The sequence below is a fragment of the Setaria italica genome, chromosome VI (genome assembly GCF_000263155.2).
Source record: "Setaria italica strain Yugu1 chromosome VI, Setaria_italica_v2.0, whole genome shotgun sequence".
NCBI lineage: Eukaryota > Viridiplantae > Streptophyta > Magnoliopsida > Poales > Poaceae > Setaria > Setaria italica.
In genome coordinates this window covers 32,709,758-32,733,842 of record NC_028455.1, presented here as the reverse complement: position 1 = coordinate 32,733,842, position 24,085 = coordinate 32,709,758, and the positions used below count along the sequence as shown (strand labels likewise).

Here is a 24,085-nt window from a genome sequence, read left to right as displayed (position 1 = left end):
CCCAAGACTGCGTCCACCGTGTGCATGGCAACAAGCTGCCCACGCACACACTACAACGCGAAACAAGCAAGGTATCTACAATGCGCGTCAGATTGTTTTGCTAGCATGATTCATAGCTAGATTAACGAAGAAGCAACCGTCGGCGGTGGGGTTGTGCGCGAAGAAGGGCTTCTTCCAGGGCCTCGGTGATGTGGCGGCAGAGGTCGGCCATGGCCTGGCTCGCCGAGCTCCACCTCGTCCCACACCGCGCGGCGCACACCTCCGTCGACTCAGCTCAGCCATCTTCATGTTTGACCTGATGATCAGGATTGTTGAAAGAAAAAGATGAAGTAAGCATGTGGATTTTAAAACTAATATAGTTCATTCTACCATGATGCCACTTGCAAATGGTAGACCCGAACCCGATAGTGTTTCCTGTTCAGCTAGTTTTAGTTCATTTCTCCCCCTAAATTAAATTCGTAGCATATCATTTTAGTTCATTCCAACAAGTTTTAGGTCAACCCAATAATCATCCAAAGACATGCATCCCTAGCCACAAGATATTATTTTTTCAAACCAACTGCTAAACTGACCAAGTTCAGATATGCCCATAAATGCTCAGCGAGCCATATCAATCAAACAACATTGAACGTAGCATCCAGCAGACCTGGATTCGATCCCCGTGGAAGCGAATTAAACGGATCTGGAATAAAAAAATTATAAAAAATATAGCTAAAGGCTTCCCTGCTGATTTTGATAAAAAATCAAACAACATTGAAAACTAAGCACAGAACAAATTAGAATCATATAAGTCAATCTCAAGCTTATGGCATCCACATGTAAGCGACATATTGTCATCTAGAGACATCTGTGCCAATACCCAAATTAAATTTTCAAAAGGATATGCTGGGATGTTAATTACTGCATGCTTGTCCCTTGAAGCACGCAAGGAGTTCTACAATACTCAACCAACTAACAATACTCAACCAACTAGGAGAGCAACGTTGCTAAATCAATTGCACATTCTCAAAATAAGCAAAGCATTGCTTACGGACAGAGAAATCAAGGCGAATCGAAATAAAGAACCAAGCCCCAGTCTCAATAATCAATCATTTGTCATGCTACATCCAATATATCTACTATGTGCTGAACCTGTCATTACGACAATAAATTTCTGTACCGACAAAGTCAGAAAGTTGTGAAAGAGTATACTGACTGAGTGCACAGTGGGTGCTAGTACCTTGCAAGCCTGCAGCTGCAATAGCCGCTGGGGTGGTTAGATCCATGAACTAATTTTTAATTTGAGGTACATCGGATGTTTGATACCAATTAGAAGGATTAAACGTGAATTAATTATAAAACTAATTGCATAAACGAGGGCTAATTCGTGAGATGAATCTATTAAGACTAATTAATCTATAACTATCACATGTTTACTGTAGCATCACACGGGCTAATCATGGACTAATCAGGCTTAATAGATTCGTCTCGCGAATTAACCCTCGTTTATGCAATTAGTTTTATCATTAGATTAAATTTAATACTTTTAATTAGTGTGCAAACATTTGATGTGATAGGGATTCAAGTTTAATCTGGGGTATCCAAACACCCCGTAGTCAGATTGACAATATCATCTTGTGTCCCATTTGCTGCATTTTCTTGGTTTCCAGGTTGCAGCAACTGTGGAGCAACATCTTCTGGACGCCAGGTTCTTTATTTGCCCGGTGTCTCCGGCGAGCCTACGTGTGCAGCTCTTCTTACGCCCATCAAACTCCTCGAGCGGGTGAAATCTGAACGATTGACCAGAAGAACCAGCTGCTCATAGCCCGGCCCGTGAACGGTTGCCGCTGTACTGGACAGTTGAGCTATGGCCTCTTCCGTCTTTCAGTAAGCAAACAGTATCTCGAACATGGCAACATGCCTGGACCCTCACCTGCCTATCAATTCGGTGATCACTTACAAACACTATCTCGACGACTGATTGGAAAACCGCAATCCACTTGCTACCCCTACCGAAATTAGATGGACAATGTCCTAATTTTGGGAAGGATACATCATTGCACGAAAAGGTTAATGCTGCCGAAGCCAATTGTTTCTGCCCCTGGTTTCTTAGTTGCTCTCGTCGGTCATTCGCACACTGGTGTTCATGGTTCAGGAACAGGGAGTCAGTCAGGGGCGCAAGCAGAAATGCCCATCGCATTCAGATTCAGAGAACTGGGGAAGCAGCTGTAAACGCCACAGAATGGAATAAATCCTTGCGATCTCTCATGAAATAATCATGCCATTATTACTCCAGGCAGTAAACAGACCAAGCAGATGATGATTCAGAGCCAAATTAAACGAGCGAGCTGCGGTGGATGCGCACGGCTTCGTCAGTCGTCGACGTAGACGACGGCGCAGTCGTCGTCGGCGGGGTTGCGCGCGCAGAAGGGTTCGAGCGGGTCGTGGGGGGCCTCGGCGATGCGGCGGCGGAGGTCGGCCCTGGCCTGGCTCACCTCCTCCACCTCGTCCCACGCCACGCGGCACCCGGCCTCCGCCTCGTGCCCCCCCGCGCACGCCTCCATCGCCTCCGCCACCTTCCGCTCCACCAGCTCCGCCAGCGCCGCCTCCTTCCTCGCCGTCCCCTTGTACCGGCGCTTCGCCGCCGCCGCCGCCACCAGTCGCCTGTGCTGCTGCTGCTGCTGATGGCGCGTGACGACGCGGGCGCAGGGCGGCGATCGGTGCGCGCCGATGCCGGCGGGGAGAGCCGAGGCGGCGGGGAAGAGGGAGGCGATGGACGGTGACGCCATTGGAGAGACCACCGATGGGCTGCGATCAACTGTGCGGAATTGTGGGGATTTTTTTTTTGACTGGGAAATTGAGGATTGGTAGGACTAATCGAGGACACGCATAGAAAATTCAGCACTTGTCTACAAAGTGCACTTGGCTTCGCTTGCTCATGCTTATCCCCTCCAAAATTTTATTTCTTACAAAGGGAAATGTCAAGCGGAAATTATTCGGTCCATGACAACTGGAATATTTCTTTCTGGCAACGCCAAGCATAAAATTACGGGGAAACATGTTGCCACATGCATCATTGCTGAAGGAATCACAAAGCAGACAGCCATCTTCAGACAAACAAGGGATATTGAGATGGATGCAAAGATCCTCCGGATGTATTGGCAGAAGGAAGTCTCATAGATTTGCAACTGTCTGATTTTCTCGCATTCAATCTTTAGATGTCAAATTTCTGGGTCACTGACTTTTAGATGCAGATCAACCTAATCTGAACCAACAAATCAGATACATGACAGAAGGCTATGCCAACACCTGCAACGTCACTACGTCAGCATCAATTACAACAAAAATTCATGTCATATTCCCTTGGTGAGAGCTGGCATGATAAATACAATGATACAAGGCAAGAAGAAGATATCATCATTGGCTCGATGTGCCACTGTCCATGGCGTCTAAATTCAACTCTTCATCTGAGTCAATCACCTCTTCAAAATCATAGAAAGGATGCGCCTGCATAGAAAATAGTACTCTTGAGTGATTGTTTAAATAGGGTTATACTACAATCATAATCCATAGCCTCACGATCACATCACAGAATCAAGTGTTATTCAGGCAGGATACAGGACATAGCATTCGTTAAGCCTTGGAGCACACTATGTCACATACCGGAGGTCGCGGCTTGACAGCTTCAAAGCTATGGAAAACAGGGGTAGCAAAATCTGGTGGATTAAGGACAATATATGCTCCACAGTTGTTGTATCGCTCCTCTGAAGCCTATACCAGGTCCAGAAACAAATGTTATTACAAAATCATTTGGCAAAGATACATGAAACAAAAGTAGAACGTCTACATTAGCCACAAAGTTTTAATAATTCTACATGACACAGTTCTAATAACTAAAAGCCAACATGGGTTTCAATATTTGTGCATGAACAGCAAATATATGTGATAGAAGTATAACCTGAAATTGCGGGTAGTCTGGAGCACTGAAGAGAGTAATCAGTTTCCCACATTCGACATCATGGTCGATTGTATATCCTTTATCCATTCCTAAGAGGTCGTGCCGCTTGTCTCTTGCATCTGGACCTTCATGTGACCTGATGATTAACTTTGATGGAAGAAAAGATGAAGTAAGCATGTGAAATTAAAACTAATACAGTTCTACCATGATGCCAACTTTCAAATGTTATGAAACTACATGCTCAATGGGCCACAAGACAACCAACATGCCAACTGACCAAGTTCAGATATGCCCACAAATACCCAGCAGGCCACAACCATATCAAATACCATTGAACACTAACGCAGAACAAATTAGAAACTAACTTCAATCGAAGTATGTTAATAAGTATGTCATATTTACGGTATCCACGTCTTAGGTTACATAAATTTTCAAAAAGAGATGCTGGGATGTTAACTGCATGCTTGTGGCTCAAAGCCCGCATGAGTTCTACAACACTCAACCAACCCTGCTAAAACAATTCAGCATATTAAAATAAGCAAGAATTGCTTGTAGTCAGAGAAATTCAAGGAGAATCAAAAGAAAGAATCAAGCCACACATAATACAGTCTTATAATCATCATTTGTCATGCTAGATCCTGTCTATGTGCTTAACCAAAAATAAGGCAAGCATTCTGACAACTGGCACTTCAGAGATAATTGTGAAATATTAAAATGTATTACAATGATCATTTTTAATTTAAAGAGAACATCGGGTCCAACCACAGTAGGCTAGCTACAGGTCAATGACAGTAGACTAATTATAGCATCCAAACTATAGTTTGATGTCAACTTAACTTCCGTTAAACAAAGTGGTGTGTCATGGTGCAAAAAATTTCCGGAGGAAGCAAACAATAAGCTACTCCCTCCGTTTCAAATTGTAAGCGAAAACTATGCACCTAGAAAAGCCAAAACGACCTACAATTTGGGACGGAGGGAGTATATTTGAATTGACTAGGGATAGATGGACAGCACACAGCAGGAAGAACCAGCTAGTTAGCTCTCTGAGTCTCCCTATAGAAATATGACTGCTTCTTTTAGGTTCTTCTTTCTTGCCTCAAACTAATCATACGGCTGTGCTTTTATAGCCATCCACTAACAAACTAAATAATTATCCTAACAAACTAACAATCCTGATTTGCCTACAACTTGGTAAGGAAAGATGCTAACTGATAAACCAACTAATCCGAATCACCAAATAGCGGTAGAATAGCATGTTACTATAAATCTGTAATCCAAACAAAGCAAAAAACTGTCTTCAGATGAACTTTAGAGGTATTATAAAATGCATGCAGCGATATAGAATGCAAGCATTGAAGTAGCAAAACAAACACTTCATCATCACTAGTTAGTAATAAATACTTCTATTAACCAACAACTTTCCAATATAACAGGAACACCAATAAATGAAACAAAAACGAACCTTCAAATTATTTGTGCGCAGAAACTGCTGAGTGATGTCCGGACCCCAAAGCAAACCGATGCCTCTTTCTTTATTCGGTGAGAGACCCATCTCCAAGGAAGGGTCAGACCAAAGCACATCTCCTGGGATCAAATTTTGACCCTCCCAAGGAGGGTCAAGAACAGTTCTCCTTGCCTTCAATAACTCATCCAGGGATCCGAGCCTCATGGAAGTCGGATCAACAGTGAAATCGGCCTTGTTTTTGCGACCTTTCTTTCCCTTTTTTAATCTCTTTGATGGTAGCACAACCGTCCCACGGAAGATCCCACCATGGGCAGTGTACACGCATCCTGCTATTATTGTTGCTAGCGGAAGGTCCTCAAAACATCTTAAAAACTTCCGATAAACCTGAGGGCCTTGATCTTTATATTTAGCCATTACCTCCCGTTCAAAACCATAAACTGATGTGCAATACTTGGATTCATGATTCCCTCGGAGAAGAAACACGCAATTTGGAAGTAACACCTGAAAGAATTGAGATGCATTAATGACCATACAATTATGTTTCACACCACTTAATAGTTGGACATAATTTAGGTTTAAATTACTTTTGCAATACCACAGGAGGACAAGCATGCTCGTCTGAGTAAATTACCAAATATCCAAATACATTTTACAGCATTGATATTTTTCTTGTTGGATCGTGAGGAGATGTGAACGGGTACCAATGATAAATATTGTGCATTACGCCTCAGAATTCTATGTTGATTCCAGTTTAGTTGCATAAAAAGCAAAATGAGCAAACTCATATTTGTTAAGCCCAATCCAAGCAAAAGGTGACATCATTACAGTCAGTATTGACATAATAAGAACTCAGCCTGCTAGCATTACCTATGGAACAATGTAAATGCCTTTCTATCTATGGCCATAAATTTAGCAGAACCAACAAAAAAAAAAGCGGAACCTATTCAACTCATTTTAGGCGTTCCATCACAGCACCTAATGGTTGAATACAATACAACCCAATGGTCAAATAGAATATAGCATGGGCTACATTTCCCACGTCAAAGGATAGGAAGGCGGACATGCTAGTGTGTGTGTGAACTGTCAATCTCCAAATATTTCACAACATTGATATTTTGAGGAAGTGTGAACAAGTACCAATCATAAATAGTGTGAATCATGCCTCATAATTCTAAGCTGATTTCAGTTAAGTTGCATCCGGAGTAATAATTTGACTAAATGAGCAAACTCAGAATCAATTGTTAACTAGGCTTGCTTGCAGCACCTATGGAAAATCTACCAATTTCGTGGATCCAACAACAAAAGAAAATGGGATCGAAACCCTCATGTGTTAGGGGACATCAAACAAGCTTATAGACGAGTCGAATCTGCGGAATTGACCTTCCAAGCGAGGAGGAGAAGCAGGGTCTCGAGCCCCCAGGCACCGCGGTCGACGTAGTCCCCGTTGAAGACGAAGATGCGTTCCTCGGACGGGAACCCGGCGTCGCGGAGCAGGAAGATGACGTCGTGGAGCTGTCCGTGGACGTCCCCGACGACGACGACGGCCTGGCCCGGGCGCGGGTCGACGCGCACGAGGTTGGGCTCGCGGTGCAGGATGGCGGCCGCGGCGAGGACGAGGCGCTGGACGAGCGCGGGGGGAAGCACCGTTGGGAGGCGGTCCGCGGGGAGGTGGCGCGAGCACCAGTCCAGCGTGGCGGCCAGCCCAGCCACCCAGTCTCGCGTCAGCGCGCCGCCCTCGGGCCACTCGACCACCGGCGGGGAAGCCGGGGACGGGGAGGGATCCGTCGCCGCGGCGGCGCCGGGCTGCGACATGGCGTGGGCTAGGGTGGGCGCGTTGGGTGGTGGGTGTTCCGTGATTTCGTTTTTGGTTTCTTCGATTGTTTTGCTGGCAACTTGATGGGGTTTCTTTTTGGGGAAACGAGACGAGGGCTCGGCTGGGGGCAGTCGGGCGAGGGCGCGTCCCAGTTGGCTGCTGCTACCCGTGAGGCTTTGGTCGCTGCGGGTTTCCAAGGCGTGGAGGTGGAGCTGACACGGCAGCGAAAGCGAGCGGCGGAGAGGAAAGAAGAGGTCTCGCGTGGCGTGGCGCCGTTGGCCGCGTGACCACGGCGGGGTGACGGAGAGGCGTGCGTGGTGTGGATGTAAAGATTCCAAGAGGAAATCTGGTGCCAAAGGCTCGAATTCCATTTTGTATTTTTGATGGGCTGGATCAGTCGCAGTAGGCCGAGGAGTATGATGTGACCCAGAGGCTGCTTGGTTGCCCAATATCGTGGTAAGCCAAAATCAGGGCTCGCCAAAATCAAGGTCTATCAAAATTAAGGTAAGAAAAATTTATATTCACTTGGTTTAGTGCCACAATATGGCAACCAATATTTTCCTTCATATGAGTTTCAAGAACTTTCTACTGCTTTACCATGTTTTTAGGTGCACTTTTTTTTATGAATCAAGTGATGGCCAAAATTTTTAGACATGTTCTAATTTTAATTAGGCAAACTTAGGCACCCAACTCCCAGTTCCCCTGGCGAAGCTCAACGTCTGAAGATCACCGGGCTCGTCTACAGTGTAGTCTGCAGAGTAAATTGGGACGTGTGATCCAGGTGGTTCGCAGGCTTTGTTGCCAACCTCATCAGAGAAGATGGCAAGATCAAACGTGATACGGCTAATATATAGGAGGTTTATAGCTAAGAGGCTGTACGGTTTTGACAGAGTTGATACTCACTGCGTGTTTTACCTTTTCTTTGGAGCTTTAGGTTGAGAAACTGAAGCACCGTTACTACTCCTGTGCTGTTGTTAACTCTCATTGGCGATATCTTGTGAGCCGTGGTAAGTCCTGATCGATGATGCACATGGTTGCACTGGTATTTACCAGTCGAATAATAGGAAGATCATGGTATGCGTTTTTTTTTTCAATTAGCTGCAGCCTGCAGGGAAAATGCACAGAGAATACATTTGGTCTTCTGAGCATTTTAGGCAGACCAAACAAAATGTAAGGTTAAGTGGTTTTGTTTCGGATTAATGCTATGTGGAAAAGCACAACTAATGACTAGTATAACATAAAAGCAGCCACAACTAATAAACAAAATCACCACATGTGATTCAGATAAATTTAGTAGGAACTAAGCCATGAACCATGCAAGGAGTGAATTACCGATAACCATAAGCCGACATCAGCTCAATCTCAACGCAATTAAGCTCAAAAGCTCATGGAAGGTCACAGGCAGAGTGGAATCAATGAGTTTGTGTCCACCATCGGCGAACAACGGTATTATTACTTGGCAAAAACAGTATGCAACAGAATAAACTATAGCCCCTGGTGCGGTGTGCATTGATACAGTGATACATAAACATGTCAACATCCAGATCTAGCTAGCAAAAAAGTATAGATTTTTTCCCCTATTCTGAAAGCATTTACATCTCTCATGATCTGAGCAAAACAGACGATGGTGAACAAGTTACTTCCTGGGGCTCTAGTACTCAAACTGCAAAACGCTCCATTTACATTGCTAGCACAAAGCAACAGTTTCACAAAATGTATATCATGTAGCCAGCAGATATGCAGAAACAATTCCTTGTATTGTAGCACATATGGGTGGCACGTTTTGGTACAAGATGTGCCCAGAGGAACTAATCTTCAGATTTTGTAGGCTCCTTTTTCTTCCCATAAATAAGGCCAGTATCCTGGTCATCATATCCACAGTTAGCACAGGGAAATAACTCGTACAACCTGTCTGTCAAGCAATTTGTTTTTCAGTGTCTGACATAATGGATGTAGCTACCTGTGGATCAGGAATGGGTTTCCGCTTCTCAACATAACGATAAGGATCCGAGGCAGCAGCCAAAGCAGCTCGCTCCTAGAGAAAAAAGCATATGATTTGTTTAGTGGATGGACAAACAAGGTGCCATCAGTGCAGCTCTGAAGTATTTTTTCCATTTCCATGGTTAAATATTTTCAGAGGAACCAAATACAAACTTGAATGAAGTTACAAAAACAATAGCATGACAACATGATATATACCTAAAAGGGGAAAAATGACAAACTATCAGTTGCAACATGAGAAATTGCAAGAATAAGGGCTAGTTTATTCTACAATTAACATTATAATAGCTAAGCTTACATCAATTGGATGCCATACCAGAGTGCAATACAGTCTGCACTCACTTTAGAACAATTATCATTGTAGATTGTTGTTTTACTGTCTTTCTAGACTCTATATACAAGCACTGCACGAAATTGTTATGTACTCCCTCTGTCCCAAATTACTATTCGTTTTGTTTTTTCTAGATAAGTAGCTTTTGCTATGGACCTAGATATATGTATGTCTAGATACGTAGGAAAAGCTATGTGTCTAGAAAAGCTAAAACGAGTAGTAATTTGGGGGAGTACAAGAGAAACACCACCATTATTTGCCCTCATTAAGGTATCCTCTACAATTCTCCTGACATCATACGCCAAAGGCGCAGCATTTGGTGCAACACAACAATAACCATTCCACTACTATTGTCGACAAGAGCACCATTACAGATTCATAATCTGATTTCCCAAGGAATAATGGCTGGATCAAGAACTATGCCTTCACAGCTCCCTACAGCGGCAGCAACTCAAGAACAAAACTATATTACAGTCCATGCCTAAGTAATCCACGCTTCCTTGAACCCTCACGGCTTCATTTAGCAGAGAAACAGGAACAATTCGCACCAAAACCAACCCATCAGCAAAATTTTTCCAACAATCCAATGCAAATTTACCAGTGAGCCAAAACATCTCGGCTCCAAGAGCGAGCACAACAGTTAACAAACTGCTGGATTGTGGATGAAAAGTTCCTGGAGTGGTCTAACCACGCACGCACTGCCTAGATCGAACTACAGAAGAGAGCAGCAGCCCTCGCTCGTGATCTGAGGGGGAAATTTTCCAATTAAAAGTCCCAACCAACCAGTGGAGTAATTCGAAGCGGCGGAGAGGGGGGAAACGGTAGGTGCTCACCTCCTGCTCCTTCTGGAGCTGCCGCGCGGGCTTGACCCAGAGGTAGTAGGCGAGGCCCCCGGCGACGGTCCAGGAGGCGAGGTTGCTCCACCCGCGGAGCCCGCCCAGCGCGTTGCCCACAAACGACCGCGCGTTCCCCACCACCCGGCCAAACCCGCTCGCCGGCGCCATCTCCCTCCCCCTCCCCCCTCCGCTCCGCAAGAGCCGCGACCGACCTGCCGCCGACGCGTCTCCGACCCCCGACCGACCTCGCCTTCGTGTCTCGAATTGGTCCGCAAGAAAGAAAAGTTGGGAAGGGGAGAAGGGGCTTCGATGCGACGGAAAGCAAGGCATCAGGTGGGCCGTCCAGCCCATGTGAAAGTGTCGCATGGGTCCGCATTTGGGACGAATGAATAATTCAGTGCCTTGGTGAGCAATTTTATAAGGCCCATTAAGTGCTATCGTCGTTACCTTTTTCATTCGTTAACGCCGCACTAATGGGCCGCGTTCAATTTTTACTAGTACTCCTTTCGAATGCTGCATGTACAGTACTCCCTCCGTCTCAGGATAGCAGCGTAACTCCAAAATCGTAGAGACCAACCGCGTGCTCCCAGAAACGTCGCTTCGTTTCCATCTCGGAATAATTGCGTGAAACGTTGCTCCGTTCCGCGCCGTTAGACCGAGTCGCGCGCATTTTCTTCCGAACCCGCGGTCTTTCCAGCTTCCATGCATGTAGCCGCGCGCTTTCTTCCAGCCTTCACGCCTGCATGCAGATGCAAATCTTACCCACGCGGCCCGCTAATTTTTTCGGCATGCATCTACGCCCGTGTTAATTTTTCAGCTGCTGGCGCCTAACTAATTTGGCGCGTATGAAAAATATTTTGGCAAGTGGCGCCACTAATGGCTCATTTGTGCTCCTATAAATAGGTAATGCTTATGCACGGCTGACAGCACATTCCTTTCTATAATCTTCCTTCTTCATTTGAACACCATACCTTGTTTAGATTCGAATGAGTTTATCAACTGGGATGAGATTGAGGAATTTGAGGGAGACATACATGATTTGAGTTTGGGACTCCGGCAATGGAGGTAATCACTGAGAGCTTTCTTTTTCTATATGTTTTCATTGTACGAGCTGTGTACTTAATGGCAATGATACAGTTGACGACGACGACGACGACGAAGGTGAAGATGGCCAAGATGAAGGTGACCACAACATAGTTGATGGCGACGATGAAGCAGTCTATGGAGACATCGTGGTTGAACCTGAAGCGGACAGCGGTGCACACATCTTGCTGCAAGTTGAAGGGGAATCCGTGCAGCAAGTTAAAGAAGCAGATGCTGTGCCTCAAGCAGACGCCGAAGATGAAGCTGATGCTGTGGCATTCGACTCAGGTACTCCATCGCATGCAAACCATATTCTATTTTTCAAATGAGCCGAAGCTTTCTGCATGCAAACCTTGAATGAATAGTCCATGCAAACCATGTTTTTTTCTTCTTTATGTAGGCACTCCTGCCAATATCAAGAGGAGGCGGTACTACCCTCCTGATATAAAAAGAATCCTGTATGCGATGTGCTTCGAAAGATCAGCTCCAGGCATGATGAAGGAGGAAGTGACGAAATCCGTTGCTACTGATATGGGGGTGCCGTTGAGAGTTGTTCAGGGTGTATGGCTAGATGCAAAAACTAGTGGTGGAATTTCAGCTTTTGATTCCAATAAGAAAAAAAATTGTGGTGGTAAAAAACTTCCATTTAACCCAGATGTCATCAAAGATGCGCCACTTAGACAGCGTCATACTATTCGTGACCTAGCCAGTGCCTTGCATATGTCAAGGAGGACATTGCATAGGCGTCTAGAAGAAGGAAAGTTTAGGCGCCATACAATGTATGCCATAAAGTTCACTTTAAGTGAACAAAACATGAACGAACGTGTGCGATTTTGCACACAAATGCTGAGCAGCCATAGTTTACCAAATGACCCAACATTCAAATCTTTGTACAATGTCATTTACATAGATGAGAAATAGTTTTATAGGACAAAGAAAAACCAAATTTATTACTCGGCGTCGGGCGAACAGATCCCTCGAAGAGCCATAAAGAGCAACAATTTCATTAAGAAGGTGATGTTTCTAGGTGTGACAGCCTGCCCGAGGTTTGAGAATGGTGTATGCACATTTGATGGTAAAATAGGAATTTTTCCCTTCACTAAATTGGAGCCGGCCAAGAGAAGAAGTCCCAATAGGCTGAGAGGTATGAAATTTAATTTTGTTTACTTAGGAGCAACTACCAGTACGTATAGCAACTCTACTTATCTTGGTTACTCTACTTGCATGGTTGAATATAGTAACCTTGGAGCTCAAGGCCATGACATCGGTCACGAGGGAAACTATCCGTAAGTTTTTGATCGAAAAGGTCTTGCCTGCCATCAAAGAAAAATGGCCTGCCGAAGAACGAGAGCGCCCAATATTCATTCAACAAGACAACGCGAAGATGCATATTGCAGTTGATGACTCGGATTTTTGCCGTGTTGCACAAGAAGATGGGTGGGATATAAGGTTGATGTGTCAGCCACCTAATTCTTCGGATCTTAATGTTTTGGATCTAGATTTTTTCAGCCTTGCAGGCATTGTTTCAAAAGTCATCTCCGTCAAACATCCAAGAAATTGAGGCTAATGTGATTAAAACCTATCTAGAATACCGGGTGGACAGGTCAAATCGTGTGTTCCTTACACTACAATCATGCATGAGGGAGATAATGCTTGCAAAAGGAGGGTAGCATTATGCAATTCCGCATTTGAAGAAGGGAACATTGGAGAGAATTGGTCAACTTCCAGTAAGGTTGCAGGTAGATAAGGAAATTTGTGAAGATGCAATGCATTTCATCACTGCATAGCTTACAGAATGTCTCTTTTTGTTTGATCTTCAACAAACTAAACTGCATGTAACCAATTACATCATGTGACGATTTAGATCATTATTGCAATTTAGAAAAACTAGGAAACCAAATTTTGTACATCATAGGACGGACGATTGCAAGGGCCTTCTTATTTTTCTTTCTTTCTTTTTCTCTTTCGGCAGCAACAGCTGCAGCAACGCTAGCTTCTTCCTCGACGTCCTCAAATGAGTTCGGAACATAGATGTCGCCAGCCAGTGAGTCAGGGACGTACCAAATGCTGTCGAAGTCGGCGCCATGATCGACATCGGACTTGATCGCGAGCGGACGACCTCCAGATTCACCGTTGGCTTGCTGCTGCATGGAGATGACATCTTCATAATTTTCCTTCGCCAGTTGCCACGCGCGAATGGCACGGGCACGAAACGCTCGAGCGCGGCGGAACTCTAGCTGCGCTTGCCATTGCATGCATCAGGCACGCATGCATCGGGCACTCACGACCTGCCGCTTCGCCGCCTATCCTTGAGTCTTCTCCGATGCGATTTCTTCCATCACGACCACATGCAAGGAAAGTGCGAGAGAGAGGTGAGGTGGTAGTCACGATAGATGCATGCAAGGAAACTACTACTCGGGGTGCATATGTACTCGGTTGACGGCCTAGCCGCGAGAATAACGTCGCTATTCTAATGGAAGGCGAGTGCTACGATGCGTCCAGCAATTTATCCACACGCGGAGCGACGGCGCATGCGGAGCCTTAGAGTCTAGCGCCTAGTATCCTGGGACAATTCAAAAAAGTGGTTACGCCTACTATCCCGAGACGGAGGAGTACGTGTTTAAGCTTAAGTTGAGGGATTGAAATGGCGAATGCTGCGCATGTACGTGTTTAAGATCAATTTGAGGGATTGAATTGGCCAAATTAGAAGTCGGGGGACGAACTTAACCCTTAAAGCAAAGTTGAGGGATCACCACGCTTATTTTCCAAATCATAATAGTGGGACGAGTGGAAAGCCCATGTTTCTCATGATATTTTTAGATAGATTTTTCTCAAACTTTTACGTTCCTGGCCGGTGATCTGACCCACCCTGCTCGACGAGGCTATGACAGGAGGACATGGGGAACACTAACACGATGGACCTTCAGTTCGTCACACGCTGTGCTGTGCCTGCTCGCCCAGTGCGGCAGTGCCCACGGGCACGCCACGCACCGCACGCTTGGCCGGCGCGTGCCCGTGCGGCAGCGCGCCCGGAACAGGGAGATCACTGGAGATCCCATGCGATCCTTCCCCACCGGTTCAGCGGCCTGGAGCGCGCAAGCAGCTGTGAGCCTGTGATCCGCTCGACTGTACTCCCTTGTCCCGGAGCTCGGCCCTCCTGGCCGACAAGTGGACGGCATGCGCGAACACCGCAGAGGCCCCGGCGAAAATCTGGCAATACCAGGCCATGTGCCATGCCGGGCGGATCCGATCTGCCCAACATGCAGGCCACATGGCCTACCCCTCCGGCCTCGTCGCCGGCCGATCAACTTGCGCTCCCCCTGGCCGGTTACTTTTAAACCGCCAAGGCAAGACGATAATGGCGCCAAAGCAAAGGTTATCTCCAGGTTGCTCGCCACCTCTCGACCCCATCTCCGTCGCCGTCCGACCAACCTTGCCTGGGACAAGCATGTGAGGACGAACGCTCCAGCATCCGGTGACCAACCGCCGATCCAGAACCAGGCGGAGACCACCAAGTTGGGTGATCAGCTGATGGTGCAGCTTTTATCACAAAAAAAAGAAAGATGGTGCAGCTGGAGAAGCCGCCATGGACATGCCTTGTTTTTTTGACAACCACTACATCACCGAATTTCCAGAGCATTCGATTAAGAAATCGGATCGAACAACGCGAAGCAAAGAAAAGAAATAGTTACAGAGCTGAAAAGGAGAACAGAAAAAGGTTCACGAGCTGCTGCTGCTTCTGAAGCAACGAGGGAGAGAGAGATCTACAAGGACCTACAACTACAAGGCTACAACAACACTACTTTCTTTTCTGCAACAAGGTAATCAAAGCTTTATGAACACGAAACATGAGGGTTAGCTCGCCTCTCCAGTGTCAGCGCGCAGACGCAGAGGACGACGACGGCCGGTGTCCATGGCTGAGTTGAGCTGGCCGGCCACGGCTGGCACCAAGAAACAAATGGGTCAAACTCCTGAACAAGGACCTGGCCAATTCGCAATCTTGACGGTTTCGCTTGATGCAAACTTTTCGCAACTCACTTGATGTCGATGGCGAATCCTTCTTTGGCTCTTGAGAAAGTGACCAGGCCAGCGTTGAACAACCTCAGCCCTGTCCATGCCCCCAAGTCCCTCCCCAACCTCTGCGCTTCCACGGGACATGAAAAACTTATTCGAGGGTGTTTTCACTCTCCGGATCCGTCCGTCCCCCTGAAACGATCCAAATCTCGGATCAAGGCACGGCCTTGGACATGTCCTTGATGGATCTGTTGTACTTCATGTGGCTCTTCACAAGCTGGCCGGCCGCGAGTGCGGACAGGAGAGATAGCTCCCCAGCGAGAACCCCGCCAGCCACCACGGTGGCCAGGAGCCTCGCGTTTGCTCCGGGGGAGTCCCTGTTTGCGCCTTTCACCCCGAGGAGGTCAAGGCACGCTGACTGGGACGCCAGCTGAGTCCCTCCCCCAACTGTGCCCACCTGCATTTCAGAAATTTTCAGAGGATGATGATCATTGTATGCTTAGAGAATAATTTCAAAGAGTGTTAAACAAATAATATCAGGTGCCTCAGTATTAGGCTATGCCATCATAATCAACGGAGAAAAATAATACAATAATTTGTGACGTCCTAACATCATCATAATAGACGAGATGAACAGGAAAACAACAATAAAAGATTCCTTTCTGTTGGGATCAGAAGAAAATATTCCTTTGGGATCAAATCTGATGACCATTCTGACAAAGAAATGTAGCCAAACTAATGCATTAAATTAGAAAAAATAACTAAAATAACAAGTAGGCCACAACTTAAGAAGGAACGGACAAATCACACTGCTTCCAATCACACCAACTCTGTTTGCCCTACAAGTGTAGAACTAAAATACAAGGTTCCAGTTTGCAGAATATCAGCATTGATTATGTCACGCTTTCTTTATGAATAACTTAGGAACTTGCTAGATGGAAATGTTCGAGAGATTTCAAAGGTCAATTATTCGTGGAAAAGGATGTGCAGGTATTAGACCATTGGGGACCATAAGATACGAGCAGAGCATTTGTTGCAAAACAAAATCGAAGTGGGACCAATCATAATGTAGGCAAAGCATATCGCCAGCACAAAACCCAGATATGCTAGCACTTTCATACAAAAGAGGGCATTGTTGCGTACCTCAATAGACGGCATGGTGACAGAGATGTGAAGATCTCTTCCATCATTTATGGGTTCCAGCATTGTGATGCAGTGAGAGCTTTCTACATTCTGTGCGGGATCCTGGCCAGTGGCAATGAAGATGGCTGTCACAATATTGCTGGCATGAGCGTTGAAACCTCCAAGAGCTCCAGCAATAGCAGAGCCAGCAAGATTCTTGATCGTGTTCAGCTCAACTAGTGACTGTACATTGGTCTTTAGAACCTTTTTCACCACTTCTTCCTTGATTACCGCCTCACAAACCACAGACTTCCCACGTCCTTCAATCCAATTCACAGCAGCTGGCTTCTTGTCAGAGCAAAAGTTACCTGATTTCAGGAGCGAAAGATATTGGTTATCCTGGGTAAATAACATAAATATAATTTGTAAAATATGTTACGGGCTCTTGTATCTACAATTCTGTACAGTAGTTGATGCCCAAAATTATGCTAATGGAATCAGGCATTGCCAAACAAGTCATAGCACACAGAAGCTGCTAAACTGGTAGTGGTGAACTAGTAAGGCCTGAAATATTACTTCTTGTGTTTTCAACATATTGTGCTGATGAAATCAGGTATTTATTAATACAGTCAAATAAGATGTGCATGGTACATCACGACTGCTAACATTTGTAAAGATAGGTTGTGTGCTTTCTCCGGAACATTTTAGTAGTATGCATGACGATCAAGAAAAGGTAGTTCCAACTACTCAGAGCAAGTATTTTAGTAGTCAAACTGTCGGAGTCGGTATTGGTTTAGGTGCAGCATCCTTGTATCAACAAGACCTTTCCAATGCCCTTTCTGTCGCTCACTACATACTATTCATAGTGATGTGCAGCGCTGTTATGAAGAAATACTTGAAGTTCCTATGTCATGCCAAGTTGTTTCACTGACCATCCAGATTTGAAAAGGTAAAGTTGAATTGAACAAGCCAATGTTCTGTCCTCAAGCTTCCCTCAGTAATTCGATAGGACAAATAGTACGTGTATTCCCAAATGGTCTTTTGTACTTATTGTTCATTGAAGACTATTCAGCATGGTTTGATTTCAAACATTGATGAATAATTTTAAGGGGCTATGTGTACCTTACATTAAATGCAGCAAGGAATTTAGGATTTCCTTACTGACAATTCAATAATAAGATGAATAATTTTAAGGGGCTATGTGTACCTTACATTAAATGCAGCAAGGAATTTAGGATTTCCTTACTGACAATTCAATAATAAGCTTCAACGTTCAAGCATCAAGCAGCCACGTGACTCAGGTGTGGTAATTCAACTTATCCAAAATGCGGGAGAGAAAAGTCAACCTGAGATGCTGATGACGTCCATGTCAGGGAAGTCATCCTGAAGGAAATCCAACACATTCTGCACGCCCTTTGAGATCATGTTCATCCCCATGGCGTCCCCTGTGCTGCAGGTGAATCTCATGTACAGGTTCCTTCCCGCCATCGCGCACTGCACGCTCTTCAGCCTTGCGAACCTGCTTGACCTGCTCACATTTGATGGTTTAGTTCCAGCAATTCATCCATCACGTCATATTCATGTCATCGTTACATAAAAATTTCAAAACCTTACAAACAGGGTAACTACGAGATGAGAGGAAAAAATGGTTTTGATTAAGACACTTGTGTTCCATCAGAGAGACGTATCGTCGAACATAAGCTGCCTGTTAATCCAGTGCCAATTGGCACGAGTCAAAAAGGCCATTAGGATTGAACGCACACACGCTGTTGCAATATGTAGCTATCAACCATTTTTTTTCTTTCCTTTTGAAGTTTCGGGATTCACCTGTTGAAAACCATGGAGAGCGTCTCGAAATTGGCAGGGTCCTCCAGGAATGCCCTGACCTCGGCAGCGCGGCGCGCGGTGGGGAGGCGGGCGACGGGTGCGCGGGTCATCCCGTCGCGGAGCACGACGCTGTTGGCGCCGCCTGACTCCGCGATGGCCTTGCAGCCGCGGTTGGTGCTGGCGACGAGGCACCCCTCGGTGGTTGCCATGGGCACATAGAACCTCTGGCCGTCGAGCAGGAGCGGCCCAGCGATGCCCACCGGCAGCTGCACGTAGCCGACCGGCAGCTCGCAGCACTGGCCGAGGATGGAGGCGTAGTCGAAGCCGTCGAGCGGGAGCCCCTCGATCTCCCTGCCCGTGATCCGCCGCACCGCCTCTCGCCGGATGCCCGCGGCGCGGCGGCAGTCCCCGAGCCTGGTCTCGAGCACGTAGGAGGGGATCTTCCCGGCGACGACCGAGGCGACGATCTCCTCGTCCTCTTCCGGCATTTTCTCGGGCGCGGCGGCGGGGTTCCCCAGCAGCGCGCACGGGGCCGGCGCGGGCGCCTGGCGGGCGGGCGCGGCGACGGGAGGAGGAGCGGGAGCCCCGGACCCGACGCCCAGGAAATCCTCGTCCTCGTCGCTGGAGGAGACGATGGACTGCACGAATGCGATGCCGAAGAAGCTGAGGAGGTAGATGAGCGAGGCGATGAGGCCGAAGATGGCGAGCATCTCGGCGAGCCCCACGGCGTGGAGCGGCGTGGAGTTGCGGATCTTCTCGCGCCACCGGCGCATGAGGTAGGCGAGCGACGCCGCGAACAGGGCCGAGAAGATGAGGTTGGTGTGCCGGATCGGCAGCGGCAGCGCGTCACCGGCCTGGACCCTGGCCGCCCGGGGCGGCGGCGGCGGCGGCTGCGGGTGGCGGGCCGCCGGCGTCGCGGCGGAGCCGGGGCCCACCTTGCGGCGCACTTCCATGGCGCGCGGCGCTCACTTGTCGGTCAACGAGTCAAAGGCGGTGGTGGCAGTGGCCGGGGGTGGCGGGCGAGGTGCGGTGTCAGTGGTCGGGGGTGGGGTGGGATGGCCGCGCCGCGAGCCGCGGGGAGGTGGGGGAGGAGACCGGCGGAGGAGCGCCTGTCTCGGGGTCCTCCTCGGGATGCGGGCGGCCACGAGGAGGCCGGCAGCAGCCGGCGCGGGCCGTTTTAACAGCGGCGGAGTGGAGCCACATGCCACAGCCCACGAGCCGGTGTGCTTACCGCACGACGGGCCCACGAGACCACGTGGTCGGCGGGCCCCTGGGCGCGCCGAGCAGGCTCGCGAGCGAGCTGGCGTGCGCGGGGGGGCCCTTGGCCTTTTCTGCTCGCACCCTCTCTCGCCTTTACTGGGCTCTGGAAACGTGTGGAGAGGACGAGCAGAGATCGCATCGTGCTAACGCATTCCGTTGTTAATTTGTTATCCCTAAAAAATTAATTTGTTACGGATTATTATGTTAGTTAATCCGAAAACGTTAGAGCGCTCGATTTGTACTCCTACTAGTAGCACTAGTATATGAGGTGAAATCACTGGGCCGTGGACACTTCAGCAGGTCACCACACTTTTACACGGTTCGCGGTCCCGGAGGTCGCGCACGCGCGGCGTGTTGGCATGACACGTGGTGTCCATGAAGCCCGTCTTCAACCAACGCGTCTGCTTTCACTTTCCCTTCCACTGTAGCATTGCGATGGTACCACGCGTCTTTGATATTGTAGCGATCCGCGAGGTGTTCGGTTCAGCTTATAAGTCAGCTGAAAAGCTGGAACGGTTAATTTGTTGTGAGAGGAAAATATTGTTTGGTGGTTGATAAATCTGAATAAGCTAAAGCGAACAGGCTTCGTTAGACGTTTCGATGAGGCAGCGGTAGGAGAATGTGAGGTTCCAAACAGCAGCAGTACTATCTCTGGACGGACCCCGGGCCGGATGACTGCGGGCGTGCTTGGAACTCTGGCCGCAGCTCGCCTCGCCGGGCAAAGCAAGGCCAGCTCCTAGGGGCCTTTGCCGCTGCTTGCCTTGCCTCACCCCGAAGCTCGATCCGGTGACGGCGGAGCTCAAATCGACGGTGGTGAAGCTTGATTTGGGGCTGTTGAAGATCAATCCAGCGACGCCGGAGCTAAAAACAACAGCGGCAAGATCGATTCGGCGGCTGCAAAGTTCGATTTCGACGGCGGCGAAGCAGAAAGTTCGATTTGTGGCAGCGCAACACCGATTCAAAGGTGGCTTAGGCAGCCCGCGTGAGCATGCGAGTGGGCGAGCGAACCTGGCCCGCGCGGCCGCGCAGGAGAGCTGATGCGTCGGCAAGAATTTCCTTGCCCAGCCGAGCAAGCTTGCCGGGCAAAGAAACGAGGCATATGAGTACCAAACAGATTGCCTAGCGGCCGGCGAGGTGAGGCTAGCGGCCGGCGAAGGTTTCAAGCGCGGCCGCGGCATGGCACGCCATTTTAGCACGTCTACCTCGTGGTTCATGTTTTACACATCCATGCCCCAGTTGTTTCGTCGTCGCTCCCCGTGGAATTAGAGTCAAAGCCTTCTTTGCGTGCCTCCTTGAAAATGCGGCTAGTAATCCACAAACGTGCAATGTCAAATCATCTCCTTTTTTTATATATTTTTTTTAAAAAATCAGCCCTGACGATGCTACGTATACATTTATCTGCTGACGTAGCGACGTTCCCACTGCAACAACTGATCGACACTGCACCCGGCCGACGGGAACCAAAACGGAGGGTAGCATCGTGTCCGCGGCGCGCGATCGAGGATGATCCGGCCGGATCGATCAACGTTTTCCCGCGCGGTTGGCTGCGACCAGGCGTGAGTGCGCGTCGTCGTCGGCGGCGACGTCCGCTCGCCGCCGCACCCTCCTAGCTCTCTGTAGCCGTAGCGGCGGCGGCGAGGCGGGATGCGCATGGCTGGCGCACGGCATGGGTGAGGTAGCCGCGTCGCCGTCGGGCAGCTGGCCGTCTGTACACGGCCGGTGTGTGTCGGTAAATTAAGGCGCTCTCGGCCACGTCGTCGTCCTCGGCATGGCAGCGCTGCCGTACGTACGCGTACGTGCATGGCGCTAACGCTTGCACGGTTCGAAAAATCAACGGAGGAGATCGCCGTATCCGCGCGGGCGCGATCGAGGACGATCCTTCCGGCCGGGGGCCATCGTTTTCCGCGTGGCCGCGCGACGGCCAACGACGTCGACGTCCCCACCCATACCCATGCACTCTCGGATCCTCGTCCCCACCCATACCCAGCCGGCAGCCGGGCCCGGGCGGACCCTCGTGCGAAACCTGGTCGAGACGCTGCGATGGCTCGGCGCACGCAGGCATCATCATCGATCGCGCTATGGGCAGGCCGGCTGCTGGCGGCAGTGCTAGCTGGATCGTACCGGTTCTCCCCTATATGCCAATTCTCCCATCCACCGCCGCCCGACCGCCTGGCCGGCCGGTGGATCCAACGCCACAGCGCAGCGCGCCCGGCAGTCGTAACACGCCGGCGCGCGCCCGGGCATGGCATGGCAGCATGGGGGCATGGGCGATGCGTCACGCCGCCGCGTCCGCCCCGGCGTGTCCACGCGTCCTCACGTGGCGGCGCGCTACGGCGCGTCAATCGTTAAGGCGCGCGTACGTACGTACGTACGTGCGGACGTTTTGGCTCTCGCTCGGCCGCGTCGCCGGCCGCACGGCCGGCGTGGCGCCGCCGTGCATGAATGGGTCGGCGAAGGATCCGGCGCACACGCAGGCGCAATAATCCGTGTTTTTCACCGTTCTTTTTCGCGTGTGCTTGGCTCGTCGCCGGCCCAGCCGGCGTCCTCTTCGTGCTTGATTCGCTGACCGTTCCTCCGGATGGCGATTCTGGCATTCTGCACGTGTATACGAGCATCTCGGTACGGGACGTCCCTGTACGCTCGTTGAACTAGCTACTACTGACACAACGAGCGTATACGTGCGTAGTCAATGGATCGAGCTGACACGCGGCTGGTCCCTTGGTAGGTACCGAATCAGCGAGGCGCTTGAGAAGTAGGAGTAGGCAAAGCAGCTAGCCGCCGGCCATGCTGGGCTCTTGGCCAGTCGACACTTGTCGCCCTCCACGGTTTCCAGGAGCGTGGGGACTGGGGAACCAGACACCTAGCTAGCTAGAGTAGCCAGGTGCAGCGTACGGGACGATGCCACCACCCCTGACGCGTGCCGGCAGCCGGCGCGTCCCCCCTTGTCGACGTGCGCGGCGGGAAAAGGCTCCGACGACGCGCGAGCACGCCCTCCTTTTGACCCGCCCGCGGCCGTCCCGATCCCGACGAGAGGCGTCGCCAGCTACTGCGGTGGCTCTTACCGGGCGCCGGCGGACGTCCACGGGGAGCACCGAGCATCGATCGATCGCGTGCTGCGGACTGCGGTGAACTCCAAGGCTGATGCGTTGGAGTTCCTGAACTTCCTCTCCGTCGAAAATAAAAACACGTCGCCTTGTGCTTGGTTAGGTACCGACAGATCGATCACCACCGTTCTGACAGTTACCCTGAACGTTGCGGGTCCAGCTGTGCGCGCGAGAGCGATGAGCGGCAAGGAGTAGCACGTCTCTACGCACTCCCAGGTCCATCCATTCACTGGAAGAAGACCGGGGAAAGGAGTGCTCGTTCTTGCGTGGAGAGGCCCGCCCCGGAGGCATCTCTGCGTCGGTATCCTATCGCTGCGATAACGCGATGGGCCCTAGATCCCCGTCATCCTCGTGTTCGTTACCACGTAGCATGTGTTTGTTTTGGGATCAGGGGAGTTGGGTTGGTTCCATCCTATTTATTTAGTTGGATTGGACCCATCTCATGTCTGGTTGAGAGGATTGGGTTCGATTCAATTTTTATTTGATTGGAGGGGTTGGAAGATGTGGAATGTATATCAATTTAACACCGTTAGCAATAGTTTTCAGTTGACCCCACCTATCAGCCTCTCTTTTTTTTCTTCTTCTGCAGCGCCACCGCCCTGCTCCTTCACATCGTGCCACGCCACCTGCCACATCCTCCCCGCTGCGGCCACACATCCTCGAGTGCTGAGGAACAGGCGACATAGAGGAACGGAGAGGAGATGAGGAACATGCGACATAGAGGAACGGAGAGGCGGAGAGGAGATGCTGTTCAAGTGAGTTGAGTCCATTCCTTCGTTTTGGAGAGATGGATTGGATCGGATATGAGGAGAATACTCCGCTTAGGGATGGACTTAACCCACTTCACTTTCCAACCAAATATAGATCCATCTGGATCGGATCCGTCCCAACCCACTCCGACCCTTAAACAAAACACAGGTTAATCGAATCCGCTCGAAAAAATCTACATGTGTTGTGTCAACAAGGGCCACCAGTTTCATTCATGTCCAGAACACCTGGTCTTTTTTGTGGTTTCCAATGGCGCTCGTTTCAGATCTCTCACATGGCGCTCCGGAACCACCACCACTCGCGCGTTGAACACCCAGGTACTCACTGATGTTTTTCACCGAAAGGGAGAAAAAAGAAAACGAAAAAAAAAAAGAAGAAACATTTTGATCAACACCGTGTTCTGTCTTGGCAGAATCATACTGGTACTGGACAGTGCAAGATCTCACATTCTCAATTCGTTTACTTCAAAAAAATAAAAATCCCAATTCGTGGTTTCGTTGGGGGGAGTCTGAATGTTTGATGAT

General features: G+C 49.1%; 3 protein-coding genes across 4 annotated transcripts; all 3 read right to left on the bottom strand.

Annotated features, from left to right (window-relative positions):
* Window positions 1–3,106: 3,106 nt before the first annotated feature.
* LOC101755877 (serine/threonine-protein phosphatase 7) lies at window positions 3,107–7,339 on the bottom strand. The gene is made up of 5 exons (XM_004973840.4): window positions 6,783–7,339; window positions 5,400–5,903; window positions 3,938–4,084; window positions 3,643–3,750; window positions 3,107–3,486 (listed from the first exon to the last, which is right to left on the bottom strand). Exons 1-5 carry the CDS (start codon window positions 7,212–7,214, stop codon window positions 3,397–3,399), a joined length of 1,281 nt encoding a protein of 426 aa, XP_004973897.1. The 5' UTR covers window positions 7,215–7,339; the 3' UTR covers window positions 3,107–3,396.
* Window positions 7,340–8,622: 1,283 nt separating this feature from the next.
* Window positions 8,623–10,661, bottom strand: LOC101755463. The gene is made up of 3 exons (XM_004973839.2): window positions 10,381–10,661; window positions 9,176–9,250; window positions 8,623–9,077 (listed from the first exon to the last, which is right to left on the bottom strand). Exons 1-3 carry the CDS (start codon window positions 10,549–10,551, stop codon window positions 9,024–9,026), a joined length of 300 nt encoding a protein of 99 aa, XP_004973896.1. The 5' UTR covers window positions 10,552–10,661; the 3' UTR covers window positions 8,623–9,023.
* A 4,378-nt stretch (window positions 10,662–15,039) lies between these two features.
* Window positions 15,040–19,554, bottom strand: LOC101754923 (3-hydroxy-3-methylglutaryl-coenzyme A reductase). 2 transcript variants are annotated; one of them, XR_215439.4, is made up of 5 exons: window positions 18,430–19,554; window positions 17,949–18,130; window positions 16,624–16,970; window positions 15,505–15,937; window positions 15,040–15,407 (listed from the first exon to the last, which is right to left on the bottom strand). XR_215439.4 is itself a non-coding variant. In XM_004973838.4 (4 exons), the coding sequence occupies exons 1-4, from the start codon at window positions 19,380–19,382 to the stop codon at window positions 15,695–15,697; spliced, it is 1,725 nt and encodes a 574-aa protein (XP_004973895.1). In that variant the 5' UTR covers window positions 19,383–19,554; the 3' UTR covers window positions 15,054–15,694. The 2 variants fall into 2 exon arrangements, 1 of the variants encoding a protein (XP_004973895.1); XM_004973838.4 differs by having other exon boundaries at window positions 15,054–15,937.
* Window positions 19,555–24,085: the final 4,531 nt, after the last annotated feature.

Excerpts from the sequence above, each read along its gene's own strand:
- LOC101754923 (XM_004973838.4), bottom strand. The coding sequence starts at position 19,382 with ATGGAAGTGCGCCGCAAGGTGGGCCCCGGCTCCGCCGCGACGCCGGCG. Across the intron at positions 16,971-17,948 it reads GGACGTCATCAGCATCTCAG|GTAACTTTTGCTCTGACAAG; the intron begins GTTGACTTTTCT and ends TCCTGAAATCAG. Across the intron at positions 15,938-16,623 it reads TCACCATGCCGTCTATTGAG|GTGGGCACAGTTGGGGGAGG; the intron begins GTACGCAACAAT and ends TCTGAAATGCAG.
- LOC101755463 (XM_004973839.2), bottom strand. The coding sequence starts at position 10,551 with ATGGCGCCGGCGAGCGGGTTTGGCCGGGTGGTGGGGAACGCGCGGTCG. Across the intron at positions 9,251-10,380 it reads AGCTCCAGAAGGAGCAGGAG|GAGCGAGCTGCTTTGGCTGC; the intron begins GTGAGCACCTAC and ends TTTTTTCTCTAG. Across the intron at positions 9,078-9,175 it reads AACCCATTCCTGATCCACAG|GATACTGGCCTTATTTATGG; the intron begins GTAGCTACATCC and ends TATGATGACCAG.
- LOC101755877 (XM_004973840.4), bottom strand. The coding sequence starts at position 7,214 with ATGTCGCAGCCCGGCGCCGCCGCGGCGACGGATCCCTCCCCGTCCCCG. Across the intron at positions 4,085-5,399 it reads TGCGCACAAATAATTTGAAG|TTAATCATCAGGTCACATGA; the intron begins GTTCGTTTTTGT and ends CTTCCATCAAAG. Across the intron at positions 3,487-3,642 it reads CTGTCAAGCCGCGACCTCCG|GCGCATCCTTTCTATGATTT; the intron begins GTATGTGACATA and ends TTTTCTATGCAG.